The 26938-nt window shown below is 47.5% G+C and overlaps 1 protein-coding gene and 1 long non-coding RNA gene across 12 annotated transcripts in view; one reads left to right on the top strand and one right to left on the bottom strand.

The window, feature by feature from the left end:
* LOC140408348 (PH and SEC7 domain-containing protein 1-like) overlaps window positions 1–26938 on the top strand; it is a 613055-nt gene that overhangs the window by 411204 nt on the left and 174913 nt on the right. For all 8 annotated transcript variants that reach the window (XM_072495423.1, XM_072495424.1, XM_072495425.1 and 5 more), the window contains one exon: window positions 10241–10705. In XM_072495423.1, the coding sequence (XP_072351524.1) occupies window positions 10241–10705 (465 nt within the window). The remainder of the gene's footprint in view (window positions 1–10240; window positions 10706–26938) is intronic.
* Window positions 5346–26938, bottom strand: part of LOC140408350 (uncharacterized) — a 32042-nt gene continuing 10449 nt past the window's right edge. The window contains exons 2-4 of one of the 4 annotated variants that reach the window (XR_011940093.1): window positions 8176–8362; window positions 6751–6839; window positions 5346–5759 (exon numbers count right to left, since the gene is read on the bottom strand). This is a non-coding gene — a long non-coding RNA (uncharacterized lncRNA). The remainder of the gene's footprint in view (window positions 5760–6750; window positions 6840–8175; window positions 8363–26938) is intronic. The other 3 variants (XR_011940091.1, XR_011940092.1, XR_011940090.1) reach the window with 3 other exon arrangements.

Genomic DNA, 26938 nt, shown 5'->3' with positions numbered 1-26938 from the left:
TCCAGTTTAGTACATTAACCAGAAGGCTGCCATACCCATTAAGCCTCTACCGTGACAGGTAACGTACCTAGTATAACAGACATGCTGAAAAGGTTATAGATTCTAGATTGTCAAAGAATTTAGTCTTCCCTTTTCCCTGGGACTGCCTGCCCATCCCCACCTAGACAATGGACCAAAGCCGCCTCCTTGAAAATGGAACCATTCTGCACAGAATGGACATTAGTACAGGATCGAAATAAACAGAAGTAGGAAAGGTGACGTCAAATAAAACCAAGGGAGTGTAAAAGAAATCCCCCAAATGTCAAGAAAAGCAAAGGAAATGGGGAATTCCAACAAGAACGCACAAAAGCGAGGAGTAAAATGCACCTGAATTGTTTCACTTTTTTCCACTTTGAGCAATGACCTGGGTGATCCGAATGCTATGTAAGTGAAATGGCTTTCTGAGCTACCGGCAGCTGGAGAATCTTAAGTTCAATTGAGTTTAAAAAACAGGATAAAAAAGCTAATATCAGTAATGGTGATCGGGAAGCTACTAATTTGTTGTTAACAATCCATCTGGTTCTCAAGACAAGGAAATGTGTCATACTTGGTCTGGCCTGTATGTGAATGTAGATCCACGACAATGCGGTCGACTCCTAACTCCCCTCTGGATTAGTCTCTCAAACTTCTTGGTTACATTCAAGAAGATAGCTCACCTCTACCTTCACGAGGGTAATTAGCAACGGGCAATAAATGACACTGTCATATCCCATGAATGAAATTTTATTAATGCAGCACATCCTCAGTACTCCATTGGAGTGTCAGCCTGGATTATAGGTTTAATTTGGAGTTGGATTTGAATTTGAATTTATGATTATTTTGAGTCCCAAGACAAGGGCTGTACCCATTGAACCTAGGGTGACAATTACATTTTGGAATTGACTTGTTAGCAGAAAAGGACAGTTTGACAAATCAGATCCTGGCCTTTATTGGCATCAAGGTCTCTAACCAAAGTATTAATCCTTTGGACCTGAAATTCCTGTTGAAGGTCAGGCACAACTGGGATGGATTATCACTGGAGGAATTGAAATTGGGATGGAAGTAGGCTGCTCTGGGATTATCACAGCCACGGAGCGGACCAGCGCTCTATTCTCAGGAGGAGGTTCTGCGCTACATAGTGAACCTGGTCCTTCATGTCCAACAGAGTTCATGGCAGCTGCGACCCAAGTACGGCCAAGGGCTCCAGAACTTGCTGTAGAAATAAGACACTGGATTCAAGAGGGTTTGACTACCTCACTGGACCAGTGTTAGGGTTCCCCTTTTATGCATAAGTCCATCCTGTTGAGGGGAGGGGTGGACATTGCTGACTAGGCTGATATCCATGACGATGGGTAACCTGGGTGCTGGGGTTGTGTGCACTGCCAGCAATACAATAGGACCCAAGGACATTGGCTTTTTTATGTTCACTGCTGTTGTGAGACCTCCATATTCCAAACATTCTTCCCTCTTCATTCTTGCATTGAACAAGTCAGTACTGTTGATCCCATCCCTTGGAAGATCAGACGGATGATCAGTATTTTGTCTGACTTGGTGTGCTGCTTGGAACAGTAATTTGGATCAACCAGCACAAGTTGCCTTTCTGAAGGATTGAGGTGAGGAACATCCTGCAAAGACGATTAGGTGGGTTACAGTCTATTCAAAAACGGAAGCTTGTTGAATTTTTATAAATGCAGCACATCCTCAGTACTTAGGGCAGTATGGTGGCACAGTGATTAACAGTGCTGCCTCTCAGCTCCAGTTCAATTCTGTGTGGAGTTTGCACTTTCTCCCTGTGTCTGTGTGGGTTTCCTCCCTCAGTCTAAAGATGTGCAGGTTAGGTGGATTGGCCATGCTAAATTGCCCCTTAGTGTCCAAACGGGGACAGGTTGTAGGCATGGGCTTAAGTAGGGTGCTCTTTCCAAGGGCTGGCGCAGACTCGATGGGCCAAATGGCTTCCTTTTGCACTGTAAGGATTCGATGATTCTATGAATATTTTCCTATACTTAAAATTCAAGCATTTATGTGCAACACAGAATCGTTGGTCGATGAGGTGAATCTGATGGTAGTTGGTTGGTGTTGTGAATCAGGGGCTAGTTAGTAGGTGGTCTAGCTCATGGTTGGCATGGATCAGGTGCGGGTTAGTGAATGACGTGATTCGGACACAGGTTAATGGATGGTTTGCCCATTTGGGTGTTAATTAGTTAATGGTGTGTTATTTTGAGTGCTGTTTGGATGATGGCATGTCCATTTGGCTGCTAATTAGTGAGCATAGTGGTAATTTAGCTTCTAGCTCGCGGATGATGTGAAAATTTGATGCGCGTAAGTGGATAACATTGCGATTTAAGGAGTACCAATACTGTGTTAATTCTGCTGCTAGTTTGTGGATGATATGGTGATTCAAGTGCAAGTTGTGGATGGTATTACCATCAGATGCAAGGTAGTGCAAGGCCTTGCAGTTCAATCACTAGTTTATAGATGAAGTCAGGTGCTAGCTGGTGGAGGTGCTGTGGAAATTTGAGCAGTGGCTCTTCAATCCAGAAAAGTTAATTGGTCACCATAAAATGTTTTTTACAACTGTAACAAAATTATACATTTGTTGACCATTTTCCATTAAATTTTCTCCTCTTCGCGGTTTGTCTTCCAATTTCCCTGGGCTGAGGGCACAGGACAGTGACATGTGGGAGTGCCTTTAAGAAATAGGTGTTTATCAAATGGCCGCAGTGGGTGTACCTTTAAGAAATGGGTGTTTATCAAATAGCTGCAGTGATGTCAGAGTGTGAGTGGAGCTGGGTTTTGGTCTGTGGCTTTTTACTTTCGTTTTGAGCAAAAAGCTGGTGTGTGTCTGTGTTTTAGTTTCGTTTTCAGAGTTGGAGCTGCATCCAGCCAAACAAGGTATAATTTTGATCTCTGTATGACAAGAATGTCTTCAGATCACTTGCTAATTTAAAAGTGATAACTGCTCTCAGTAGAGAATTTAAACCTGCTGTCTTTGTTAAAGAGGGTATTTGTCTTATGGATGTTGCTAGGAAAGATTAAGGGTTACTTATAGAGTACTGTATTCTTTGGGCAGGGGGAATATTTGAGTTGATAGTTGCTAAGATGTTTACTGTGTGTTTATAAAATATTAACTGTATCCATAGAATAAACATTGTTTTGTTTTAAACTTACTTTAGCTCTCTTGCATCACACCTGTAAAGTGGGCCCTTGTGCTCCACATAACCAAAATCTATTTAAAGTTGTGGGTCAGGTCGGAGAGTGAATGCTTCCACCTCATGTGCGAGGTTGGGGCTGATACAGCTGAAGGTGGTAAATAGAGCGCACCTCAGGGGGGCGAGGATGAGCCGATTTTTTGAAGGAGTAGGGGATGTGTGTGAGCGTTGCGGGGGGGGGGGGGCCACGAATCACGTTCAGATGTTTTGGTCCTGTCCAAAGCTAGGGCAGTACTGGAAGGAGGTGTTTAGGGTAATTTCCAAGGTGGTGCGTGTGAAACTGGACCCGGGTCCCCCAGGAGGCCATATTTGGGGTGTCGGATCAGCCAGGGTTGGAAACGGGAGCGGAGGCAGATATCATAGTCTTCGCCTCGTTGATTGCCCAAAGGCGGATCCTGCTGGGATGCAGAGCAGCCTCTCCACCCAGTGCCCTGGTGTGGCGGGGGGACCTGTTGGAATACTTGACCCTTGAGAAGGTTAAGTTCGAACTGAGGAGAAGCTCGGAGGGGTTCTACAAGTCATGGGCACTATTTATTATGCACTTTCAAGAACTGGATAACATCGAACATTAGTTGGGCGGGGGGGGGGGGGATGCTGTGTAGATTAAGGGTGACTATGGGTAATCCCTGATTCCTTTTTGTCATTTGTTTATGTAAACATGCGGGCTGATGTTTGGGGGTTGGTGGGCGGATGGGATCATTGTTATTATGGGGATTGACATATCTTGCTGATTATTGTTTATTGTTGATCGGTGTAAATGCGGGAGAAAATGTGAAAAAGGAGAATAAAAATATTTATTAAAAACAAAGTTGTGGGTCAGGTGAACGCCATGATATAGTTTGGGGTTCTCTAAACCCTAGCCCATAACAACAGAGATTTACTCCGAGGCCTCTGCCGTGATGTCCTGGAGAAAACCTCTACCAGATTGCGGTAGCCGCTGTGGCTGATCCCAATCTTCCCTCCATAGCTGTGTGTATGTGGGGGGAGGGGGCTCCCTAGTTTGGGGGGAGGGGGAGGGGCTCCCCAGTTCTATCCCATTTTGCTAAACCTCACCAGCCTAGCAGAGATAATGGGAGTGTGTGTGTGTGTGGGGGGGGGGGGGGGGGGATGATTCTCCAAAGCGTCCTATTGACTCTTGTGTAGAACATAAATCTATTGGATTTTGGACAATCAGACAATTCAACTTGACTGTGATGCCCTCCATGACCAGTTGCCATTGGGCGGGATCCTCCGACCACACTGCGCCGGAAAAGCATCTCTGGCACAGCAGATCTACCCGGCTCGCAGCATCTCGCGAGATTCAACGCAATCTTGCGAGACTTTGCAAGGGGAATCCCGCTCACAATGGGGTGGGTCAGGTTTTGGCCAGACTGCATATTAGAGCGAGGCAGTAAGCCTTACTCTAATGTGCAGATTCCCGAGGTACCTGAGGCTTTGGGATTCAACCCTTTGCCTCTGGGACCTTGGGTGTGTGGCATTCGGTGCTGGTCCCCACAAATGGCCTGGGTGACTGCTGCGGCGTAAATGGGGACCAGAAGGAACAGCACTCATGGGGGTCTCCCAAGGGGGTTGGAGACCCTCTGGCTGCAATCCCTTTGGGCAGGGTGGTGCGCTGGCACTGTCACCCTGGCAGTGCCACCTGGGTGCCAGCCTGGCACTGCCAAGGAAACCAGGTGGCACTGCCAGCTGGCATGGGCACTGGCTGGTTGATGGTGCTAAGTTGGAACTTTTAGTTCATGTACGATCGGGCCGGGGTTGCCCCGTGTGGGTGTTAGGGGATGTGGGGGACCCTCCCATGTTGCATTCGGGCTGGGGGGAGATCGGGGATTGTTTTTGTGTGCTCTTGCTACAACGGGGAGTTCCGGCGACCGGAGCTCCCCGTTGTAACAACGGGGCTAGGTGCTGCCTCGGCTGCGCGTCCCCCATTTAGACCCCTTATTCAAAGCAAGTCGTATTGATTGGCCATGTGTTTCTCAGCACTGCGAGTGCCGGGAAACACGTGGCCAAAGCCGCTCGCTCACAAACTTTGTTCCCTTTTGGGAAGATGCGCCCCTTGTAACCAGTCTTCAGTAAGACAAGATTTCTAAAGCAAAAATAAATGTATATGACCAAAAGAAAAATCTTTCCATGTTTAAATGTTCAGGATCAGGTGAGGCAGGAGCTTCAAAAATGGAAAGGTTGAACCATGTACGGCCTGTCTTTACAACATATTTTGCATAAATAAATATTGTTGGCAATTTTAAATATTCTCAAATATTTAACTTGATAGAAGATAGAGCCTTCAACATGTCCTCAGATGCCTAATGAAACAGAAGTGTACAACTGCCCTTGTAGACCGACATGGTGATCTTTGTACCCACAGCAAGATCCCACAAATAGCACTGACATAAAAGCCGGGTCAACTTGAATGTGCCGGCTGAGCGATGGATATCGGGAGAACCTCCTTCACCTTCTTCAAATAATTCAATGGGATCTACCCGATAACTCGATATTGCGACTGCATCACAGTGGGCGAGGAATTCTGCAGTTTTTCTGTTTTTGAAAATATTTTAATTCAAGTGTTAATACCTTAACATTTTAAACAGCATAGCAAAGAAAAAACAAAGCAAAGCCCCAAACCCTCGCCCCCAGTAACCTCAACCAAACACCCCACTTTGATCCCTCCTCCCTCTTAACAGCTGACGGCAACCAGCTCCTTGGAATGTAGTACAAACAAACCCAATCTCTTGTGGAACCCCTCACTTGCCCCCGCCCCCCCCCCCCTCCACCCCAAAAGCAAATTTCACCTTTTCCAGACACAAAAACTTCAATAGATTCTCTAGCCACTCTGAGGCACAGGGTGGAGCAACTGACACCCACCCCAGCAGGATCTGCCTGTGAGCGATCCGCGAGGCAAAGGCTAAAACATCTGCCCCCCCCCCCCCCCGCTCCCATCTGCAGCTCCAACATGTCTGACACCCCGAATATGGTCTCCAGGGGACTGGGCTCCAAATCCACGTGCAGGACCACAGACATGGTGCTGAAGAACAACCTCCAATATTTCACTAACTTAGTGCAGGACCAGATCATATATGCGTGATTGGCTGGGCCCCTCCCACACCGCTCACAACTATCCCCCACGCCCTCAAACAACCAGCTCATCCTTGACTGCCTCAGGTGTGCTCTATGTACTACCTTTACCTGTGAATTCTGCCAGTTTTTTTTAACTCCCAAAGCAATGTGGTCTTTTATATTCCATCCCACCCTTTCCAATGGTTGAGTTCAATGTCAATCACACCACCTCAATGAAATTCCCCCGCTTCACTTGAACTTCGCAATTGTGAATAGGTTAAGTACCAAACATAAATGTAACAAAATGCTGTAACGGAGAGATTTTCTGGTATTTCTCAAAACCCGGCCTTACTAAACCCTGACTAATATATGAGCGTTGCTCGCTTGATTTTGCTTAGCACTCACCCTCATGTGACATCATAAGGATTGCTATTGGTGACATTGGGTTTGTGGTGGAACACTAGCGACTTACATTGAATTCATGTTGTGATGATCCCTGCACTTTTGTCGGTAACTTCATGATGCCACATTACTACACATGTATCTGTTTCTGTGTTGCATCTAACCAAGCAGATTTTATATCAAGGAGAATCAGTGGGGACAAGTGGATCAAAAGTTAGAGCATTAATAACTTAAAACACTGCTCACAATTTCTGATTTTATCATTAAACTAAGGTGTGCTAGAACAGTGCAAGAAAAAAACATTCATTCAGATTCTCAGTCTTGAAAGAATGGTCCCAAGTACTCTTGAAGTCCTCACCAAATACCAGTTGGTTTTAGGAAATTGTCCAATTTGGTTGACTCAAACTCCACAGCCATTTATATTGGCCCCAGAATAGGCAAAAATTTATGTTTGCAAAACAAAAAGGAGCTTTCATGTTTTCTTTTGACCATCCACATGTGCCAAGTATCTGATTTCCTCCCGCCCATTGTTTGCGAATTAAAATAAAAAACTTTTGCCAACTTTCGCCATGTTGAGGACAAAGTGTTATCCCTGGGTTAGTAGTAATCCAGAGACCCAGGGCAGGATCTAGGAACCCTGGTTCGAATCCCACCATGGCAGCTGGTGAAATTTGAATTTAATAAATGAATCTGGAATTAAAAGACAAATGGTGACCAGTAAACCATTGTTGATTGTCGTAAAAGCCCATTTGGAAGGGCGGCACGGTGGAGCAGTGGTTAGCGCTGCTGCCTCATGGCGTTGAGGACACTGGTTCGATCCCGGCCCTGGGTCACTGTCCGTGTGGAGTTTGCACATTCTACCCGTGTTTGCATGGGTCTCACCCGCACAACCCAGAGATGTGCAGGGTAGGTGGATTGGCCACCTACTAAATTGCCCCTTAATTGGGAAAAAAAGGAAGTGGGTACTCTTCAAGTAAAAGTCCATCCAGTTCACTAATGTCCTTTAGGGAAGGGAGTCTAACCTTACTTGGTCTGGTCTACATGTGACCCCAGATCCGGAGCGTGGCGATCTCTGCGAGCTCTCTCACACATCCTCTTCTTAAATCTCCTATAACCATACTAATCTATTATGTATTTTCTTTTCATGTACGGAATGATCTGTCTGAGCTGCAAGCAGGATAATACTTTTAACTGTGACAATAAACAAATCTAATCCAGATCCACAGCAATGTGGTTGACACTCCACTGTCTTCTGAAATGGAGGGCAGTCTGGAATGTACAATAAATGCTGGCCCAGCCAGCGACACTCACATCCCGTAAGATGAATGAAAAAAGGTGAGTTGCAAGTATGGTACATCGATATACCCCTGATATGGTTTATGCCATGGTTAAGCCATGCATACTGCAGTCGGGTGTGTATGAGGTACAGAATCTAGCAAATAAAATGAAACACCACCAGATTCGAAACCTTGACAGCTGAGGGGGAACTGCTTACTGAGCCTCAATTACGAGGGTAATGTACATCTTTTCCCCCCCAGTTTTGTTGCCTCTCCTTGGAAATCACACGGCATGGGACGGCGGTGGTGGTGATTGGTCATAAAGCTGCAATCGTCACGAGTGTGCAGCAAACTGCTCGACCAGCTGGACTTTTCCTGCCCTTGAACTTTGTACTTTGCAACCTGCTGGTAGATAGATACTTGATTTTTTTTAAAAATCAGCATGGTAACAAATGTTAAATTGTGAAGATAAAAATTTTAAAATTACATATAAAAGGATTACACAGTCATGAACATTTCAATATACAAATAATTACAATATGTCCGGTCTCATTAATTTGCAGAATAAAATTGAAAGATCAATTGCATTCTGCATTTTGTATTAAAGTGGACAGATCATATGTTGTCAGGTTGAGTTCATTAAATTCCCAATGGTTAATACTATTTTAAAGTTTTAGAAAGTAGGGGGTTGGGCTGTCGCCTTGCCTATGAAGGAATAAGAATTCCCTGTACTTTTGAAGACCATTGTTCTTGGTGATATAGGTGAAAGTAGGTAGATGAAGTAGGTGGAACAGTGGCTGTTGATAGCAGACCCTCTCCCATTGTTTATATCTAATAATCTTATTATTGTCACAAGTAGGCTTACACATTTACACTGCAATGAAGTTACTGTGAAACGCCCCTAGTCGCCACATTCGGGTACACCGAGGAAGAATTCAGAATGTCCAATTGACCTAACAGCACGTTTTCTGGGACCTGTGTGAGGAAACCGGAGGAAACTCACGCAGACATGGGGAGAACGTGTAGACTTTGCACAGACAGTGACCTAAGCAGGAATCGAACCCAGGTCCCTGGCGCTGTGAAGCAACGGTGCTAACCACTGTGCTATACCGTCTTGCATAATTGATTGAGGTCTGCTCATGAACTTTGTGGTTTCGGAAAATCCCTGGTTTTATCTGCACTGATAGTTAATAGAACTACATTTGCCCTCAAGCCCCTCTGCATTCCAGGGGAATAAATTATCAATAGTCCCAGCTCTGATGACAATTATGTGAACACTATTGGAGAGTATGTCTTTGTCGATGTTGGGTGAAATGAGCAGATTTGGCTAGGAGTGACCCTGCCCTCCCCCACCCCACCAACCCCCCCAATGTGTAAATATAAATGATGATCATTCGTGCAGTGAACTGAAGTACTCCCAGCACGCAGACAATATCCAAACAGGAATGGGATGTCTTCTGGAGAGTAAAATGGTCAGGTGTTACTGAGTGTTTGTACTTGGTTTGTGGTCTATGACTCCCAGTGAGTTCCTGATCCTAAGTGATGTCTCCTCTGCAGTCATGATATCCCAGATAGGGTTGAAAGGAAAACAAGACGACCAATCAATTTTCTATCCGGTTGCTCGTGATCTCCGTAAATGGCACTGACAGTGCGCTATTGGCAGAAGTGCACTGACCACTCATTGGTCAGGCTGAGCTGACCACTTAATGGTCCAGTCTGACCGTCCACTGGGCTGACCAGTTATTGTGTGTGACCACTCAGTAGTCTGGCCTGATCTGTGTGCAGAATGAGAGCCTACAATGGAACAAAAGGAAATACAAAATGATCTTTTCTTAAAAATGAGAAAAAAAGCAAAGTTTTGGAGAAGAAAATCGATGTTCTAAAAAAAAGTATCTACTTCACAAGATCATAAAAGTTAGGAGCAGGATTAGGCCATATTGGGCTCGGTGAGCCTACCTGCTATTTAATAAGATCATGGCTGCTCTGATCTTGTTCTCAATTCCACTTTTCTGCCTGCTCCCCAAAGCCCTTGACTCCCCTTTCGATCAAAACCTTGTCTATCTCCGGCTGGAACATATTCAATGGCCCAGCCTCCATACAAGAGGGATATACAGTATTTGTTGAATAAAATAGAACAGCAAAGTTCCAAAAGTAATGGGTACTACTGGGAGAAGATAATAAGTGAGATGTAGATGATAATTTCTACAGCTGTATTATAGAGGAATAAAATGTGCTGGGTTTCCCAAATTGTCTTAACTGTTCTTCTGACTCTTATCTCCTCAGCCTACTGCTGCTGACAGTAACGGACAAGCCAGAATTTGAGTGTACGTGGACTTCACCCAGTGAGGTGACTGATATCTTCAGCTCGCAGTTTGAACATATTATGGAGTGCCAGCGATTGAAAGGCACCTCGTACAACAGCCTGGACTCCCTGGACGTGATCTCTTCCACGGACGAGAGCGAATGTGGCTTCAGCTTTGAAACGCCCCTCACCCCCATGATTCAGCAGAGAATCAAAGAAAGCAGCCAGTTCATGGAACTTGCGATTGAGGAGACTGCCTCTGGCACTCGGGTATTGCAGCCCTGCATGGACACAAATGACTCTCTGGGCGGTGGGCTGGAGGAATCTGTGAGCAGCAGTGCATTGGACCATTTATCCCACAAACCCTCTTTGTATGCTGTTGTAAATGGAGCACCTCAGCTCTCAGAGTTGTTTCAGGAGGGGCAGAAAGAGCCCTCCACTTCCAGGTAAGAACGTTTCATTCATTTCCCCACCCCCACCCCACTGTTGAACTGACAAGGAAATAGCCATGATACTAAATATCACCGATCTATATCGTGTATTCAAAAAAATAGTTAACCCAAGTGTAAAATCGAGGACAGGATAAGGCCACAAATGAACGATTTTAAAAGAGCACCATCTTTTATCAGTTTGAGACTGCTCGTGGGTTGTTGGTGATACACCAGTCGGGCTATCACCTCTGTTCCAGTGTGAATATATGCACAAAGACACCAAGTTTGCACATTTTGTGTGAGGTTAATGCGCAGTTTGAGCTCTGAATTATCACATTGTATAAAGCACACTATTATTCTGCTATTAGGTCTGTGCCTCTCCAAGGATGTTTCTGTTAAATGATTTGTAAACGAAGCAAGTTGATTGGGAGCTTAATTACTGATTAAGGAGTTCAAGATTTTGGCTTTGTCTTTTTTTAAATTGTTGCATCTTCATATAAATTAAGAGGCTGACATTTTGCTTCCAATGTGATCATGGGTCGTTTCTTTGAACGTTCCACATAGCGGTTCCTGTTTTTCCGTATTTTTGCTTTTAATTGTGACCTTTGAAGTGTGGGAGGTAGTGTCTGAGCACTCTGAGTGCCATTATTCGTTATTACTGGCAGGTCTCCCATGGTGTAATAATAATAATCTTTATTGTCACAAGTAGGCTTACATTAACACTGCTCTGAAGTTATTGTGCCAATCCCCTAGTCGCCACACTCCGGCGCCTTTTCGGGTACACTAAGGGAGAATTCAGAATGTCCAAATTACCTAATAGCATGTCTTTCGGGACTTGTGGGACGGAGGAAACCGGGCGTGTAGACTCCGCACAGACAGTGACCCAAGCCGGGAATTGAACCTGGGGCCCTGGCGCTGTGAAGCAACAGTGCTAACCACTGTGCTACTGTGCCGCTCATATGGTGTTGCTCATAAGTTGGTTGTTGCACTTTTTTTCAGAGGACTATTGTACCATGCAATGGCAGAATGTTTTGGTCTTCTGGCAGGGTAGAATTGGCAGTCCTGTGGTGCAGTGGGTCGAGTCCCAGCCAATAAGCCAGAAGCTCTGGGTTCAACTCCGACTCCAGGATCTGATGGCCAAGGAAGATGCGTTCATAATGTGGCCAGAGTACCAACCTGGTGTTGGCCGTGTGTGGATCAGATTTGTGCCAATACCATGGAGTTTGATCCCCATTCCGGCTGAGGTGCTGAGACTTACCTCCCTGCCCTCCCCATAGTGGAGGACGTCGGGATGAGTCCGACCTGCCTTCGTGCAGAGAACTCGAGAAGAAGAAGGATGAAATTAACTGTCTTTAAGGCCACTGAATTAGAATGGTTAAGCAAACCATGCCCCCCCCCCCATCGTCAGTGCTCAATCACTGTTTGGTTGGCGAACTTTGAATATTGGAATGTGGTTGTCAGTTGAACCTTCCAGCGAAGAATTTTAAACATTTTATGATTGTTTTGTATGTAAAAATGTGACATTTTGTCAATTGAAATATATTACCACTGGATCTTCAGTGGCAAAGCTGATGGTAATTCAGAGATTGTTTCCAGTAAAATAAATAATTCATAGATTTTCTTTGCTGTTGGATAAACTAATGAATAAATCTTGCTATGCACAATTGTTATCTTTAAATGTAAGCGTCCACCTCTTCCGGTGCTTTAATGAAGGTTACTCTAGGCCGATCAGGGTAGATCACACCGAACCAGGCTCCTCTTTTACACAGGGTGGCCTTGGGTCTATTGAAGACAGCTCTCTTCTTTGGCAGTTCCGCACGCACATCTTGATAGAACCTGATGGCGCGGCCTTCCCTCTTAAAGTCACAGTGTTCCTTCGCCCATCTTTGAACTCTCTCTTTCCCCTTAAACCTGTGAAACCTCACTTTCACCGTGCGCGGTGGATCCTCAGGACGAGTCCTCATCCGGAGTGGACAATGGGCTCGATCTAACTCGGGAGGGGGTGTGAATCCATCTCACCCACCATCTTACCGAACGTATCTGCGAAGCTTTCCGTGGGCCTTCCATCCCCCTGGCAGCCATTTTCGAATATCTTGCCTCCTGGTACTTCCTGTCCCCCAGGTCATTCATCTTGCAATGTAATTGGGGCAGCACTGTGGTGCAGTGGTTAGCATTGCTGCCTCACGCAGCCGAGGACCCGGGTCGGATCCCGGCTCTGTCCGCGTGGAGTTTTCACATTCTCCCCATGTCTGCGTGGCTCGTACCCTCGCAACTCAAAAGATGTGCAGGTTAGGTGGGTTGGCCACGCTAAATTGCTCCTTAATTGGGAAAAAAAAAATTGGGTGCCTTAAATTTACAAAACAAAACCCTGTCATTTGCTGTTTAATTAATGTAAATAGGCTTCTTGATTACCGACGAGCGTGCTTCTGAATCAGGTCCGTCGACTGACATATTGCGCGAGGGGACGATGACGTTGGGACACGTGCTCAACGTCTTCTTGGGGGCTTTTACGCGCTTTTGTGTTGGGCCCACTCCCACCTGAGCAATTTAAAATTCCGGCCTAGGTGTTAAGGAATGAGGGTGGATTGACTGTCTTGGCTGACGTGAATGGCACTATTGGTGGACATAACTCTCCGGAAACGGCGCGATGTCCGCCGACTGGTGCCCAAAACGGCGCAAATCAGACGGGCATCGCGCCGCCCCAAAGGTGCGGAATGCTCCGCATCTTTGGGGGCCGAGCCCCAACATTGAGGGGCCAGGCCCGCGGCGGAGGAATTTCCGCCCCGCCAGCTGGTGGAAAAGGCCTTTGGTGCCCTGCCAGCTGGCGCGGAAATGACATCACCGGGCGGCGCATGCGCGGGAGCGTCAGCGTCCGCTGACAGTTTCCCACGCATGCGCAGTGGAGTGAGTCTCTTCCGCCTCCGCCATGGTGGAGACCGTGGTGGAGGCGGAAGGGAAAGAGTGCCCCCACGGCACAGGCCCGCCCGCGGATCGGTGGGCCCCGATCGCGGGCCAGGCCACCTTGGGGGCACCCCCCGGGTCCAGATCGCCCGGCACCCTCCCCAGGACCCCGGAGCCTGCCTGCGCCACCTTGTCCCGCCGGTAAGGTAGGTGGTTCAATTTACGCCGGCGGGACAGGCATTTTAGCGGCGGGACTTCGGCGCATCTGGGCCAGAGAATCGAGCGGGGGGGGGGGGGGGGCCGCCAACCGGTGCGGCGCGATTCCTGCCCCCGCCGAATCTCCGGTGCCGGAGACTTCGGCAACCGGCGGGGGCGGGATTCACGCCAGCCCCCGGCAATTCTCCGACCCGGCGGGGGGTCGGAGAATTTCGCCCAACAAGTCAGAAGGAGTTGGCATAGTGATTTTGTCACCACTTTTTCTGCTGAACGATAAAGACGCACGAGTTATTCTGAAGAGAACTGGTAACCGCGGGAAGGAAGTGGCACGCAATGTGCCTGACGCAAAATGCATTCTAGCATGCAGTTGAGCATGCAGCAGCTTAGCATGTGGTGAGTAAGCCCAAATGGAATGCAATGGTGTGCGACTGAGGCAGCAAATTGCAGGAGCGGAGGAGGGTAAAGTGGAGGCTTTTGCCCCACAGGCAGAGCTGACCGGTTTGGTGATGATGTCCCTTCATGTTGTGGCTTTTTTCAGCAGTTTTCGTGCTTTGTAGGTTAGTGAGCAGCGGAGGCTGATGTCTGTGTAAGCAGGGTGAACATCATGTTTAGGCACATGTCAGCCATCGCTCTCACCTCTGACTTAGAAGGTTGCAGGTTCAAGTCCCACTCCAGCACTTGAACCGAAAACTCAAGTCTGACACCCCAGTACAGCACTGAGGGTGTGCTGCACGTTTGTGGGTGCAATCTTTCAGATGACATTTTAAATCCTGGCTTCCACCTGCCCTGTCAGGTGGATGTAAATGATCCCATGGCACTATTTTGAAGAAGAGCAGGGGTATTATCCCCCATGTCCTGGCCAATAAATCCCTCAATACAAACAGATCAATAGGTCATTACCACATGGCTATTTTTGTGGATATTTGCTGTGCACAATGAATCTGCCGTGTTTTCTACATTACAGCAGTGTTTATACTTCAAAATATTTTTAATTGGCTGTAAAGCAGTTTGAGAAATCTAATGGTGCATGATGTTATATGAATGCAATTCCTTCCTTCAGTCCTGAAGAGACAAGTGTTTTGGTTGAAGGCATCATTCCAGGCAGCATTCTGGCAGAAGGCTTTGTATCATTCATGAGCAGTGAAGGCCCTTGCCACCAATGTGAATGGACTTCCAAGATCTGGTCAAAAACAGGCCCTTATTGAACCTATTGAGTGAAGCTAGAAATTATCCCTGTGGGCTCTTCCACCAGCCAGTGCAGGCAGCCATGTGAACAATGGGACCGTGGCAGAGGAGCGGTAATTCAACCTGTCGGGTGGTCCAGTGTAGCAGGACATCTTTGCCCGAAGACCAGTGGAGCAGAGAGCGAGCTGCCACCAGTTCGGGAAAGGCAAGGCGAATCTTCAGATTGTTCTGAAAATCCTACTCAATGAAAATGGTTCAGGAGAGTCTTTCATCACGAGGGCTGAGACCGCAGCAGAAACCAGCTCGGTCTGGGCCTAGCCGTGCATCAAGCACCGGAGATAATGAAATGTGAAGTTGTAGTATAGAGTGTGTGATGTTTTACAATTCCCGGCTGCACAATGTGTTGTAGGCGTTGTCCACCATTCTCATTCTTAAATTCAAGTGTTTTCTCTAAAGGTGGTGTGTGAGAATATTAGAATACAAGAGAAGTCTGCCATGTCGTGGTTATCACTGTTTCACTATTTTGCCCATCAGGAGCGCGATTTAACAGAAATGAAAGAGTCCCGTGTCGAGCGCATTTAGCTGGGTGTTTCCCAATGCTGGCAGCGCCAGGAACGACCCCGCTCTTAAATGGGACTCTGCTTCATTTCTGGGCCTCAGCGAGGAATGCCCCACCAAGGCCGCACTAAGTCCCGATATCTAGAAACTCCCCCCCCCCGCATCCACTACCTCTGGACCATCCCCAACTCAGCTGTAAGGGGGTTATCGAGCGCCCTGCACCCCACAAGAGCAGGGTGCACCCCACATCACATCGACTGCAGTGGTTCAAGAAACTGGCCCACCAGCACCTTGCCAAGGGTAATCCAGGTTGGGAAATAAATGCTGGCATTACCAGCAATGTCTACAAGTCAGGAATGAATTAAAAAAAAAAGAAAACTGAATTTAAAAAAAATGAAAACGGCTGTGTTTTGAGCAAAGCTTTGGCAGATAGCCAGGGTTGTGTAGATGGTTCTGCAGAGAGCCTGGTTAAAAGCCAGCCTTTTGAATCTATGCAGTAGCTTTTCTTACTGCTCAAAGAACAAGAACCAATGAGTAAACCAATCATTTCAATCACTCTTGCTCCCAACCCAATTAGAAGTGACCATCCTGTTGTCATGGAGAAGCTATAAATCGCTGTGTTTAAAGATAGGCAGATTCGTTACGTTCCATTTGAGTCCATTGTCGAATGCTGTGTCAAACTTCTGGAATATTCTGGAGAGGCAGAGAATTTGGCATTGTAATCTTAAGATTTCTCCTGTTCACGCGTTCCAATTTGGCTTTTACTTTACACTCTGACTTGATGCTGACTAGAAATATATTCCAGTTTACCCAACGAGGACCCTCCAATTCGCCTCATCGCACAGTCTTCATGGTTTCTTAAATATCAGGGCTTAAAGAGTGATGAAGAATACTTGTGTAAGATTAAGATTAGCATGCTTATTTTCCCATAAATTTAGAAGTTCAAGAGTGAACTAATTGTGGTGTTGAAAATGATGAACGGATTTGATCGGGTAGATGAAGAGAGGTAGATGAAGAGAGATTGTTTCCTCTGATGGGGGATTTCAGAACAATGGGACATAGGCCTGGATTTAACTAAGAACCCTTTGGAAATAGCAGCCTCCAAGAGATCCAAACCCCATTCCCAGGATTTTCGTGACTGCCTTTTAAGGGTTTCGGGCTGGTTCCAGTTATGAGCCCGCACCCTTACATGTATGACGCCTCCGCAATTATTATGGAGTAGGGCCAGGTTTTCAAAGAGTCGTGGTTCACGGCACCTCATGAGAGGGCCTTTTGAAAGGGAATTTCCAACGTCCCATGCCAAAAAATGCCCCACTCCAACAATCCCAGTGGCCATTCATGCCCCCAGGGCAAGCTATGTGCCCCGACCAAGCTCTGTGGTCTGCTATGCCCCCCCCCCACAACCAACCCCTATGGCCTGTCATGCCCATCATGAATGAATCCTATAGTGACAGTAGGATGTGTAAAAAACAAACATTTAAAATGTCATTCATTGATAACTCTCCACGTTAAAAAATCCCTTTTTACTACAGCCCAATAAAAGTGTCAATCATGCAGACCTTTTCAAGTTTCAATAGAGGGGAGAGGCATGGGGGAGATGAGGGTCAGTTGAAAGTTTCAAGTCTGCGAGTCTCAGATGTTATTTGATAATACAGCATTGTTACCACAATTTCACAGGGCCTTAGTGAGACCACACCTGGAGTACTGTATACAGTTTTGGTCATAGAACATAGAACATAGAAAATACAGCACAGAACAGGCCCTTCGGCCCACGATGTTGTGCCGAACCTTTGTCCTAGATTAATCATAGATTATCATTGAATTTACAGTGCAGAAGGAGGCCATTCGGCCCTTTGAGTCTGCACCGGCTCTTGGAAAGAGCACCATACCCAAACTCAACACCTCCACCCAACACCAAGGGCAGTTTGGACATTAAGGGCAATTTATCATTGGCCAATTCACCTAACCCGCACATCTTTGGACTGTTCTTACCTATTTCTCCTAGAGGGCGTGCAACCAAGATTCAATAGACTGGTTCCTGAGGTTTGGAATGTGGAGAGCTTGAGTAGACTCCGACTTTATTCCCTGGAGTTTAGAAGGTGAGATGTAATTTCATTGAAAGTGGCTTGGCACAGTAAATGGGAAGATGTTTCCCTTGGCTGGGGAGTCCAGAACATGGGGCCATTTTCTTAGGCTAACCATAGAATCTCTACAGTGCAGAAGGAGGCCATTCAGCCCATCAAGTGTACACCGGCCCTCTGAAAGAGCATGCTACCCTGGCGCACACCCCCGCCCTATTCCCAAATCCCCACCTAATCATCCTCTGACACTAAGTGGCAATTTAGCATGGCCAACCCAACTAACCTGCACACCTTTGGACTGTGGCAGGAACCCAGAGCACCCGAGGAAACCCACAAAGGCATGGGGAGAATGTGCAAACTCCACACAGTCACCTGAGGCTGGAATAGAACCCGGGACCTTGGGTCTGTGAGGCAGCAGTGCTAACCATCGTGCTGCTTACATAAAAGTCTCTGAAAAAGATCTTGGGCGAGATTCTCTCAGGCCGGGCCGGAGATTCCCCGTCAACAGAGGGAATCGCGCCGCGACGCTGGGACGCGATTCTCCGCCATTGACGCCGGCGTGATCGGCGCCGGTCGGGGTCCACTCCACGCACCCCCCCCCCCCCCCCGCCGATTCTCAGCCCGGGATAGGCCGAGCGGCCGTCGTAAAAAAAACCGAGTCCGGCCGGCGCTGTTCTAACCTGCTCTCAGCCGGCGGGACCTCGGCGTGGAAGTGTCTGGGGGCAGCCTGTGGAGGGGGGAGGGGGCCTCGGGCCTCCGTTGTGGTCTACCCGCGATCGGGGCCCACCAATCGACAGGCCGGCCTCTCAGGCAGGGGACCACCTTTTTTCCGTGCCGGCCCCTGTTGCCCTACGCCATGTTGCATCAGGGCTGGCACCGAGAAGGGAGCCACTGCACATGCACGGACCCCGCGCTGCCCAGTTGACGCCGGGATCAACGGCGTGGGTCACTCCAGTGCCTTGCTGGGCCCCCTGGAGGTGCCAGAATTGCTGATCCTGAGGCCGTGTTGACGCCATCGAGAAACGCGACGGCGTTTCCGACGGCGTCAACACTTAGTCTCAGGGTCAGAGAATCCCGCCCCTTGAATCCAACAATTCTGGAGGAGGTATCTGCCCAACTATCTTTCAGGCTCCAGTGAGGGGTGAATACTTTTTCCAATTTCTACCTTGAGTTTCCGCTATATTCAATCTAAGGAGTCAATTATTTGTGGCATGAAGAGTAATTTCTTCACACAAAGCTTTGTGAATCTTTGAAATTCTTTATCTCACACACCTGCGGATGCTCAGTATATTGAATACATTCAGCTCAAAGATTGATAGATTTTTTGAAAAATGGAGTTGAGGGATAGCATCAAGCATGATCTAATTGAATGGCCGAGTAGGATTGAACAGCAAAGTGGCCTTATCGTTCTTTTGTTCCCATGGTCTTATGTAAACACACCAGCCATGATTTAGTTCATAGAATCCTTGCAGTGCAGGAGGAGCCCATTCGGCCGATCGAGTCTGTAAACCTCCAAAAGAGCACCCGATCCTGGCCCACTCCCCCGCCCTATCCCCACCTAACCGACACATCTTTTAATATTAAAATTAATTAATTGATAAAAATTAATTAATAATCGCTTATTGTTACAAGTAGGCTTCAATGAAGTTACTGTGAAAAGCCCCTAGTCGCCACGTTCCGGCGCCTGTTCGGGGAGGCCGGTACGGGAATTGAATCCGCACTGCTGGCCTTGTTCTGCATTACAAGCCAGCTATTTAGCCCACTGTGCAAAACCATCCCCTTTGGACTGTGGGAGGAAACCAGAGCACCCAGAGGAAACCCACACAGACAGGGGAGAATGTGCAAACACCACACAGTCGCCCAAGGCCGGAATTAAACCTGGACCCCGGGAGGTGGCAGCAGTACTAACTACGGTGCCACCGTTCTGTTGAGTGGCAGAGGAGGCTCGATGGATTTTAATGGTCTACTCCAGTTCCTACGACAGTATGATTCCAGGGTATTTGGCGAAAAGACCTGTATGTTCGGGCATAAATAGTGTGGTTGCCAATGCCTTAGTAGTCCGGAGGAAAAGCCATGGGGCAAGAACTTCCAGCTGCTCTCACCGGTGGGATCTTCCCGTCCTGCCGATGGCACATCAGTGTCATGGGTTTCCCAGAGTGGAGCAGATTCAATGAGAAATCCCATGAACAGCAAAGGGACCAAAGGATCGTGCCACCTCCCACATCCAAGGGAGGCCAGAGAATCTTTGCTGCTCTGTCCTTGCATATTGGAAGCTACATTGGGATGGGCTCTCAGAGGTCTGCATCGGTACTTGAGGGATGCTACAGACTTTAGCTAGTCGAGTTTTGGGAGTAGTTTTTTTTACTGGAGTCTACTATTACAACACATCGCTTCATGGCAGCATGATCGACCATTATTTGATACTGAACCACATTGCAGGTATTTGGGCAGTTGACCAAATGTTTGGACAAAGAGGTAGTTGACATCATTAGCGTGTAGATAACCACTTGGGGCAGCACGGTGACGCAGTGGAGTGGTTAGCACTGCTGCCTCACGGTGCTGAGGTCCCAGGTTCGATCCCGGCTCTGGGTCACTGTCCGTGTGGAGTTTGCACATTCTCCCCGTGTTTGCGTGGGTTTCGCCCCTACAACCCGAAGATGTGCAGGGTAGGTGGATTGGCCACGCTAAATTGCCCATTAATTGGAAAAAATTGGGCACTCTAAATTTTAAGAAAAAAAATATAACCAAATGGGGTGTTGCTCAGTCCAAGTTATATATGGAGCAAGTTCAATTAAAATTACCTTCAAATCACTGTGGTCCCCTGCTAGGGCGGCACAGAAGCACAGTGGTTAGCACTGTTGCTTCACAGCGCCAGGGACCAAGGTTCGATTCCCGGCTTGGGTCACTCTGTGCATGCAGAGTCTGCACGTTCTCCCCGTGTCTGTGTGGGTTTCCTCCGGGTGCTCCGGTTTCCTCCCACAAGTCCTGAAAGACGTGCTTGTTAGGTGAATTGGACATTCTGAATTCTCCCTCAGTGTACCCGAACAGGCGCCGGAGTGTGGCGACTAGGGGATTTTCACAGTAACTTCATTGCAGTGTTAATGTAAGCCTACTTGTGACACTAATAAAGATTATTATTACACCATGGGAGACCTGCCAGTAATAATGAATAATGGCTCTTAGAGTGATCAGCTACATTGTTATTAGGGTTTAAATTTTCACAGGGGCTAAACAGGTTGTTTGCCCAGCCAGCTGACTGCGAGTTCAGCGCAAGTGACTTCTCAGTTGATTGATGGGGCACGATAGTTTGCAATAAATCCCCAATTGTAAATTAAATCAGAATCTAAAAGGCTTAACCAACTGACAAGAATAACACCCTAAATGATAAATTCAGAAGATTTATTAGCTATTAGAATGAAGAAAGGCAATGAGTTAGAAAGATAGAAACCAAAGGGGCGTCAAGGTGGCACTGTGGTTAGCACTGCTGCCTCACAGCGCCAGGGACCGGGGTTCAATTCCGGCCTTGGGTGACTTTGCATTTTCTCCCCGGATCTGCGTGGGTTTCCTCCGGGTGCTCCGGTTTCCTCTCACAGTCCAAAGATGTGCAGGTTAGGTGAATTAGTCATGTTAAATTCCCCGTCGTGTCCAAAGATGTGCAGTTTAGCTGGAGTTACAGAGATAGAGTGGGGGAGTGGGCCTAGGTAAAGTGCTCTTTCACAGGGTCGATGCAGACGCGATAGCCAAATGGCCTCTTTCGGCACTGTAGGAATTCTATTTTAGGATTTTTCAAAGTTTCAATTAACTTCAATTAACAGTAATTAGCAGTAGGAGGAGAATGCGTCACTTTAACAACTAAACATACTTTTCATAGTTTTGCTCGGTTGAACAGTCTGCTCGGTTGAACAGTCTGAAGACGTGAAGTGATAACCCAAAACGTGGATAACTTGTGAACAAAAATAGCTTCTCAAAACCTTTATTTTATACTTACAAGATGTTGTAGACCCACCTTAGTCATGTTGTTGAAAATAGCTAATTGGTCTATAATTTTTCAAGAATAAGATGAGTAAACCCCATTGGTTCTAACCAATTTACTCACATTGTCTTTGCCTTAGGACAATGTAGAGCGGCATGGTAGCACAGGGGTTAGCACAGTTGCTTCACAGCTCCAGGGTCCCAGGTTCAATTCCCGGCTTGGGTCACTGACTGTGCGGAGTCTGTACGTTCTCCCCGTGTCTGCGTGCATTTCCACCGGGTGCTCCGGTTTCCTCCCACAGTCCAAAGATGTGCAGGTTAGGTGGATTGGTCATGATAAATTGCCCTTAGTGTTCAAAAAGGTTAGGTGGGGTTACTGGGATAGGGTGGAGGTGTGGCCTTAAGTGGGGTGCTCTTTCCAAGGGCCGATGCAGACTCGATGGGCCGAATGGCCTCCTTCTGCACTTCAAATTCTATGATTCTATCTATGTCTTTAAACCATGTCTATTTTCTTGAGTTAGCCGAAGTATCAAACAATAATTGGTTAACTTAACCATCTGCTGATTTATAATTAGCTCCTGACATCTCCTGATCTCTTAATACAAAGGCCTACTGAAGAATGAGACAGCCTGAATAAGACCTGATTCATTACTCAACCTAATATAGCTTTGGCAGGGTCATAAAAGGTTTGAGAGCTGCAAACCTTATCTTCTCAGTCTGGCCGGGAGGACGCTATTTCACAATCTCATAATTTATGATTAGTGTATTTAAAATCAAGGGGGGAGAATTTCCACGTCCCCTACAGCTTGTTCCTCGGTAGCGGGAGGTGCCCGCTGTTGGTCAGTGGTGGGATCATCTGGTCCTGTCACTGTCAATGGGACTCCCCATTGAATCCACCCTCTGCTGTCAAGAAACTCGCGGTGGGTATTCACCATTGGCGGGACTGGCAAATCCCACTGGCGGGAATGGCTGGAAAATCTCACCCCAAGTGTTAATTATATGTACTGAAACATTGCAGACTTTGTGTTACAGGTTGTATTACCAACTCTTCTGATACATCTATTGATTAATTACTCATTCTTCAATTGCCTCACAATTAATGCTCTACATTTGATTAATCTGGCTTGTTTTCCAATATGCTGTAACGGGTTTAGTTTAAAATTGTCTCCCAAACTTCTGACCATGTTAATTTACTCTGCTATTGGTAACATATTGACTCAAACAACAAAAATCATTGTTATACTAAAGCTATTGACTTTCAAATTACCAATACTGACACCTCAAACATTCCAAGTTCCACATCCTAACCGCTCCTTGGCTACGTAGGTTTCTCTCAAGTTCTGAGCTTTTGCTGACCCCAAAAAGTGATGGAGAAAATTGCCTTTGTGTCATCTTCTGGGGTTTGTCATCTTCCAACTGCTTTCGGATGGCGTAAAAATTTACTGTTGGCTTCCCTGCTTAGGCCAGAGTTGAAATTGCAATCCAGCCCTGATGACATGCAAAAGAGGATCTTGCTGTGTTTTTGGGGTAAGTTCCTTTGCTTTGCGCTGGGTGGGTATGGTTAATGTCAGCCTTTCAGAATAGAGAGAACGGCCAGAAGTTTCCAGCCCCGCCAGGGTGGGTTCTCCCGTGGCGGACGTGGCGAGCCATTCAGACATGGTGGGATTGGAAGATCCTGCTGGCAGGAGGAGCTGGAAAATGCCGACCAACGTTAATTAGCACTGAGCTATTGCAGTACCTGACGTACTCTCCCTACTACAAACTGTGTTCCATATCCACTGATTCCGTCCCTCGCTCTGACATCTGTCAGACACTAAAGTGATCTGTTTGCGACCTTGCTGATTTGACACCAAGTTAGGTTTCTGGCCACATATTCAAACCTTCAGTAAGATTACCTTTTTCCATCTCTGTAACATTGCCAGATCCCACCCACCCCTTATCTCAGCTCATCAGCTACTGGACCCCTTATTCATGACTTTGCTACCTCGAGACTTTATTATTACAATGCACCCCTTCTACCCACCCCCCTCCATATTCCACCCTCTCTAAACTAGAGGTCATCCAAGAATCTGCCCTTCCTTGCAGCGAGCCCGGTTTACCTGTGCCCCCTGTGCTCACTGACCGACACTAGCGCTCGATCAAACACACCAATTTTTAAATTCTCACCGCTGATTTTAAATCTCTCCTTGGCCTCTCGCCCCTTGCCAATTTCAGTAATCTCGTCCAGCCCCACAACCCCACATGGGCAGCACGGTAGCATTGTGGATAGCATAATTGCTTCACAGCTCCAGGGTCCCAGGTTCGATTCCAGCTTGGTTCACTGTCTGTGCGGAGTCTGCACATCCTCCCCGTGTGTGCGTGGGTTTCCTCCGGGTGCTCCGGTTTCCTCCCACAGTCCAAAGATGTGCAGGTTAGGTGGATTGGCCATGATAAATTGCCCTTAGTGTCCAAAATTGCCCTTAGTGTTGGGTGGGGTTACTGGGTTATGGGGATAGGGTGGAGGTGTGGACCTTGGGTAGGGTGCTCTTTCCAAGAGCTGGCGCAGACACGATGGGCCGAATGGCCTCCTTCTGCACTGTAAATTCTATGATCTATGAACCCTCTGAGATACCTGTGCTCACCTAATTCTGGTCCCCGATTTTAATTGCACCACGTTTGATGGCCATGGCATCAACTGCCCAGGCTCTTGGCTCTGGAATTCCCTCCTTATGCCTCTCTTTCCTTCCTCCTCTCCTTAAAACCAAACGTTTGGCCATTTGTCCTAATGCAGTGATGGGCAATCTAGGCTTGTGAGTGGGACTCATGATTGGCTCTCCTTCATCTCAGTGGGCCGCAAGATTGAAATTGGGCTTGTTCAATAACCATGACATAGACATAGAACATACAGTGCGGAAGGAGGCCATTCGGCCCATCGAGTCCGCATTGACCAACCCAAGCCCTCACCTCCACCCTATTCCCGTAACCCAATAACCCCTGCTAACCTTTTTGGCCACGAAGGGCAATTTAGCCTGGCCAGTTCACCTAACCTGCATGTCTTTGGACTGTGGGAGGAAACCGGAGCACCCGGAGGAAACCCGCGCATACACGGGGAGAACGTGCAGGCTCCGCACAGACAGTGACTGAGCGGGGAATCGAACCTGGGACCCTGGAGCTGTGAAGCCACAGTGCTATCCACTTGTGCTACCATGCTGCTCACGCATAAGATTGAATACATTTAACGCAAGCTGAATATTTCATGACGAGTTAAAGAAAATGCTTAATAATTTTTATATTAATAAAACTATCAACTTCATGTGGTAAAAATAAAATAAATATTTACACTTTGGGTGCAGAGGGCGTGCACGGCTCTCGCAGTCAATGTTGTGAGCAATCAACACCCACTTTCCCTTACTTTGTGCGAATCACTTCAGTCATACCGGTGGGAAAAGAAAACTACCCGGATAGAAACCAGTGGAATGTGGCAACCCTACGTTTGGGCAATGGTTAACAAAATGTCTGGTGGGCCACACTCCGAACCCTGATGGGCCGCTTGTGACCCCCGGGCCAGAGGTTGTCCACCGTTGCCCTAATATCACCCTCTGCGGCTCTGTGGCAAACTTTACTTTAGCATCTTCCTGTGACGTGCCTTGAGAGGATCAGTTATGTTAAAGACACTACACAAATACAAGTTGTTGTTGTTGTTGCTTTGAGTGTTTGGTGTAACCAAAGTGGAAATGTGACCCACTCGCTCCTACATCGAACAACTTGATGTGTGGCAGAATTTTTAAAAGGCAGGAAGTAAAGGTTTTTGTTTTATTTTAATTTTTCCAATAAAGGGCAAATTTTAGCGTGGCCAATTCACCTACCCTTTGGGTTGTGGGGGTGAGACCCACTCAGACACTGGGAGAATGAGCAAACTCCACACGGGCAGTGACCAGGGGCCGTGATTGAACCCGGGTCCTCGGCGGCGTGAGGCAGCAGTGCTAACCCCTGCAGGAAGTAAAGTTGATATTTTATGAGTGTGCTTCTTTTTATGTTTCCGACTTTATTTATTTATTTACTTTAAAAATGTTTTTATTCAAGGTTTTTCAATAATTTTTACAAAACACTCCAAAAAGGAAAATAATACAAAGAAAACAGGGCAATATGCCAACAAAACAACTTAACCCGCTAAACAATTAACAATTTGACACCCATCTCAAAGCAAAATGGGGCATGTGCCCCTTACAAAAAGAAAAAGAAATCAGCCCCCCCCCACCCCGGGTTGCTGCTGCTGCTGACCTCCACCTAACGTTCCGCGAGAAAGTCAAGGAACGGTTGCCACCACCCAGAGAACCTCTGCAAGGACCCTCGCAAGGCAAACTTTATCTTCTCCAACCTAAGAAACCCCGCCATGTTGTTGACCCAAGCCTCTACGCTTGGGGGCTTTGCGTCCCTCCACATGAACAAGAGCCTTCTCCGGGCTACCAAGGAGGCAAAGGCCAGAACTCCGGCCTCTTTCGACTCCTGCACTCCCGGATCGTCCGATACCCCAAATATCGCTATCTCCCAGCTCGGTTTTACCCGAGTATCCAAGACCTTGGACATAGCCTTTGCGAAGCACTTCCAAAATTCTGTAAGCGCTGGGCGTGTCCAAAACATCTGGGCGTGGTTTGCTGGGCTCCCCGAACACCTCACACACCTGTCCTCCACTCCAAAAATCTTACTCATCCTCGCCACTGTCATATGTGCGCTGTGCACCACTTTAAACTGGATCAGGCTGAGCCTGGCGCAAGATGAGGTGGAATTGACACTGCCCAGGGCGTCAGCCCACGGCCCTCATCCAGCTCCTCACCCAGCTCCTCCTCCCACTTGCCCTTCAGCTCCTCCACCGAGGCTTCCTCCGCCTCCTGCAGCTCCTGGTATATCCCCGATATCTTACCCTCCCCGACCCACACGCCCAAAACCACCCTGTCCTGTATCCTTCGGGCAGGCAGCAGCGGGAATTCCCCTACCTGCTTTCTCACGAACGCCCGAACCTGCATATACGTAAAGGCATTTCCCGGTGATAACCCAAATGTCTCCTCCAGCGCCCTCAGACTGGCAAAAGTCCCATTGATGAATAAATCCCCCATCCTTTTAATTTCCGCCCGGTGCCAGCTTAGGAACGCACCATCTATCCTACCTGGAACGAACCTATGGTTGTCCCATATCGGAGTCCAGACTGAGGCCTCTACCTCCCCCCTATGCCGTCACCACTGCCCCCAAATCCTCAATGTCGCCGCCACCACTGGGCTCGTGGTGTTCCGCGTCGGCGGAAGCGGCAACGGTGCCGTCACCAGTGCCCCCAGACTAGTACCTATACGGGACGCCGCCT

This window comes from Scyliorhinus torazame, chromosome 3 (genome assembly GCF_047496885.1).
Source record: "Scyliorhinus torazame isolate Kashiwa2021f chromosome 3, sScyTor2.1, whole genome shotgun sequence".
Classification (NCBI taxonomy): domain Eukaryota; kingdom Metazoa; phylum Chordata; class Chondrichthyes; order Carcharhiniformes; family Scyliorhinidae; genus Scyliorhinus; species Scyliorhinus torazame.
This window is presented reverse-complemented; position numbering and strand designations above follow the sequence as displayed.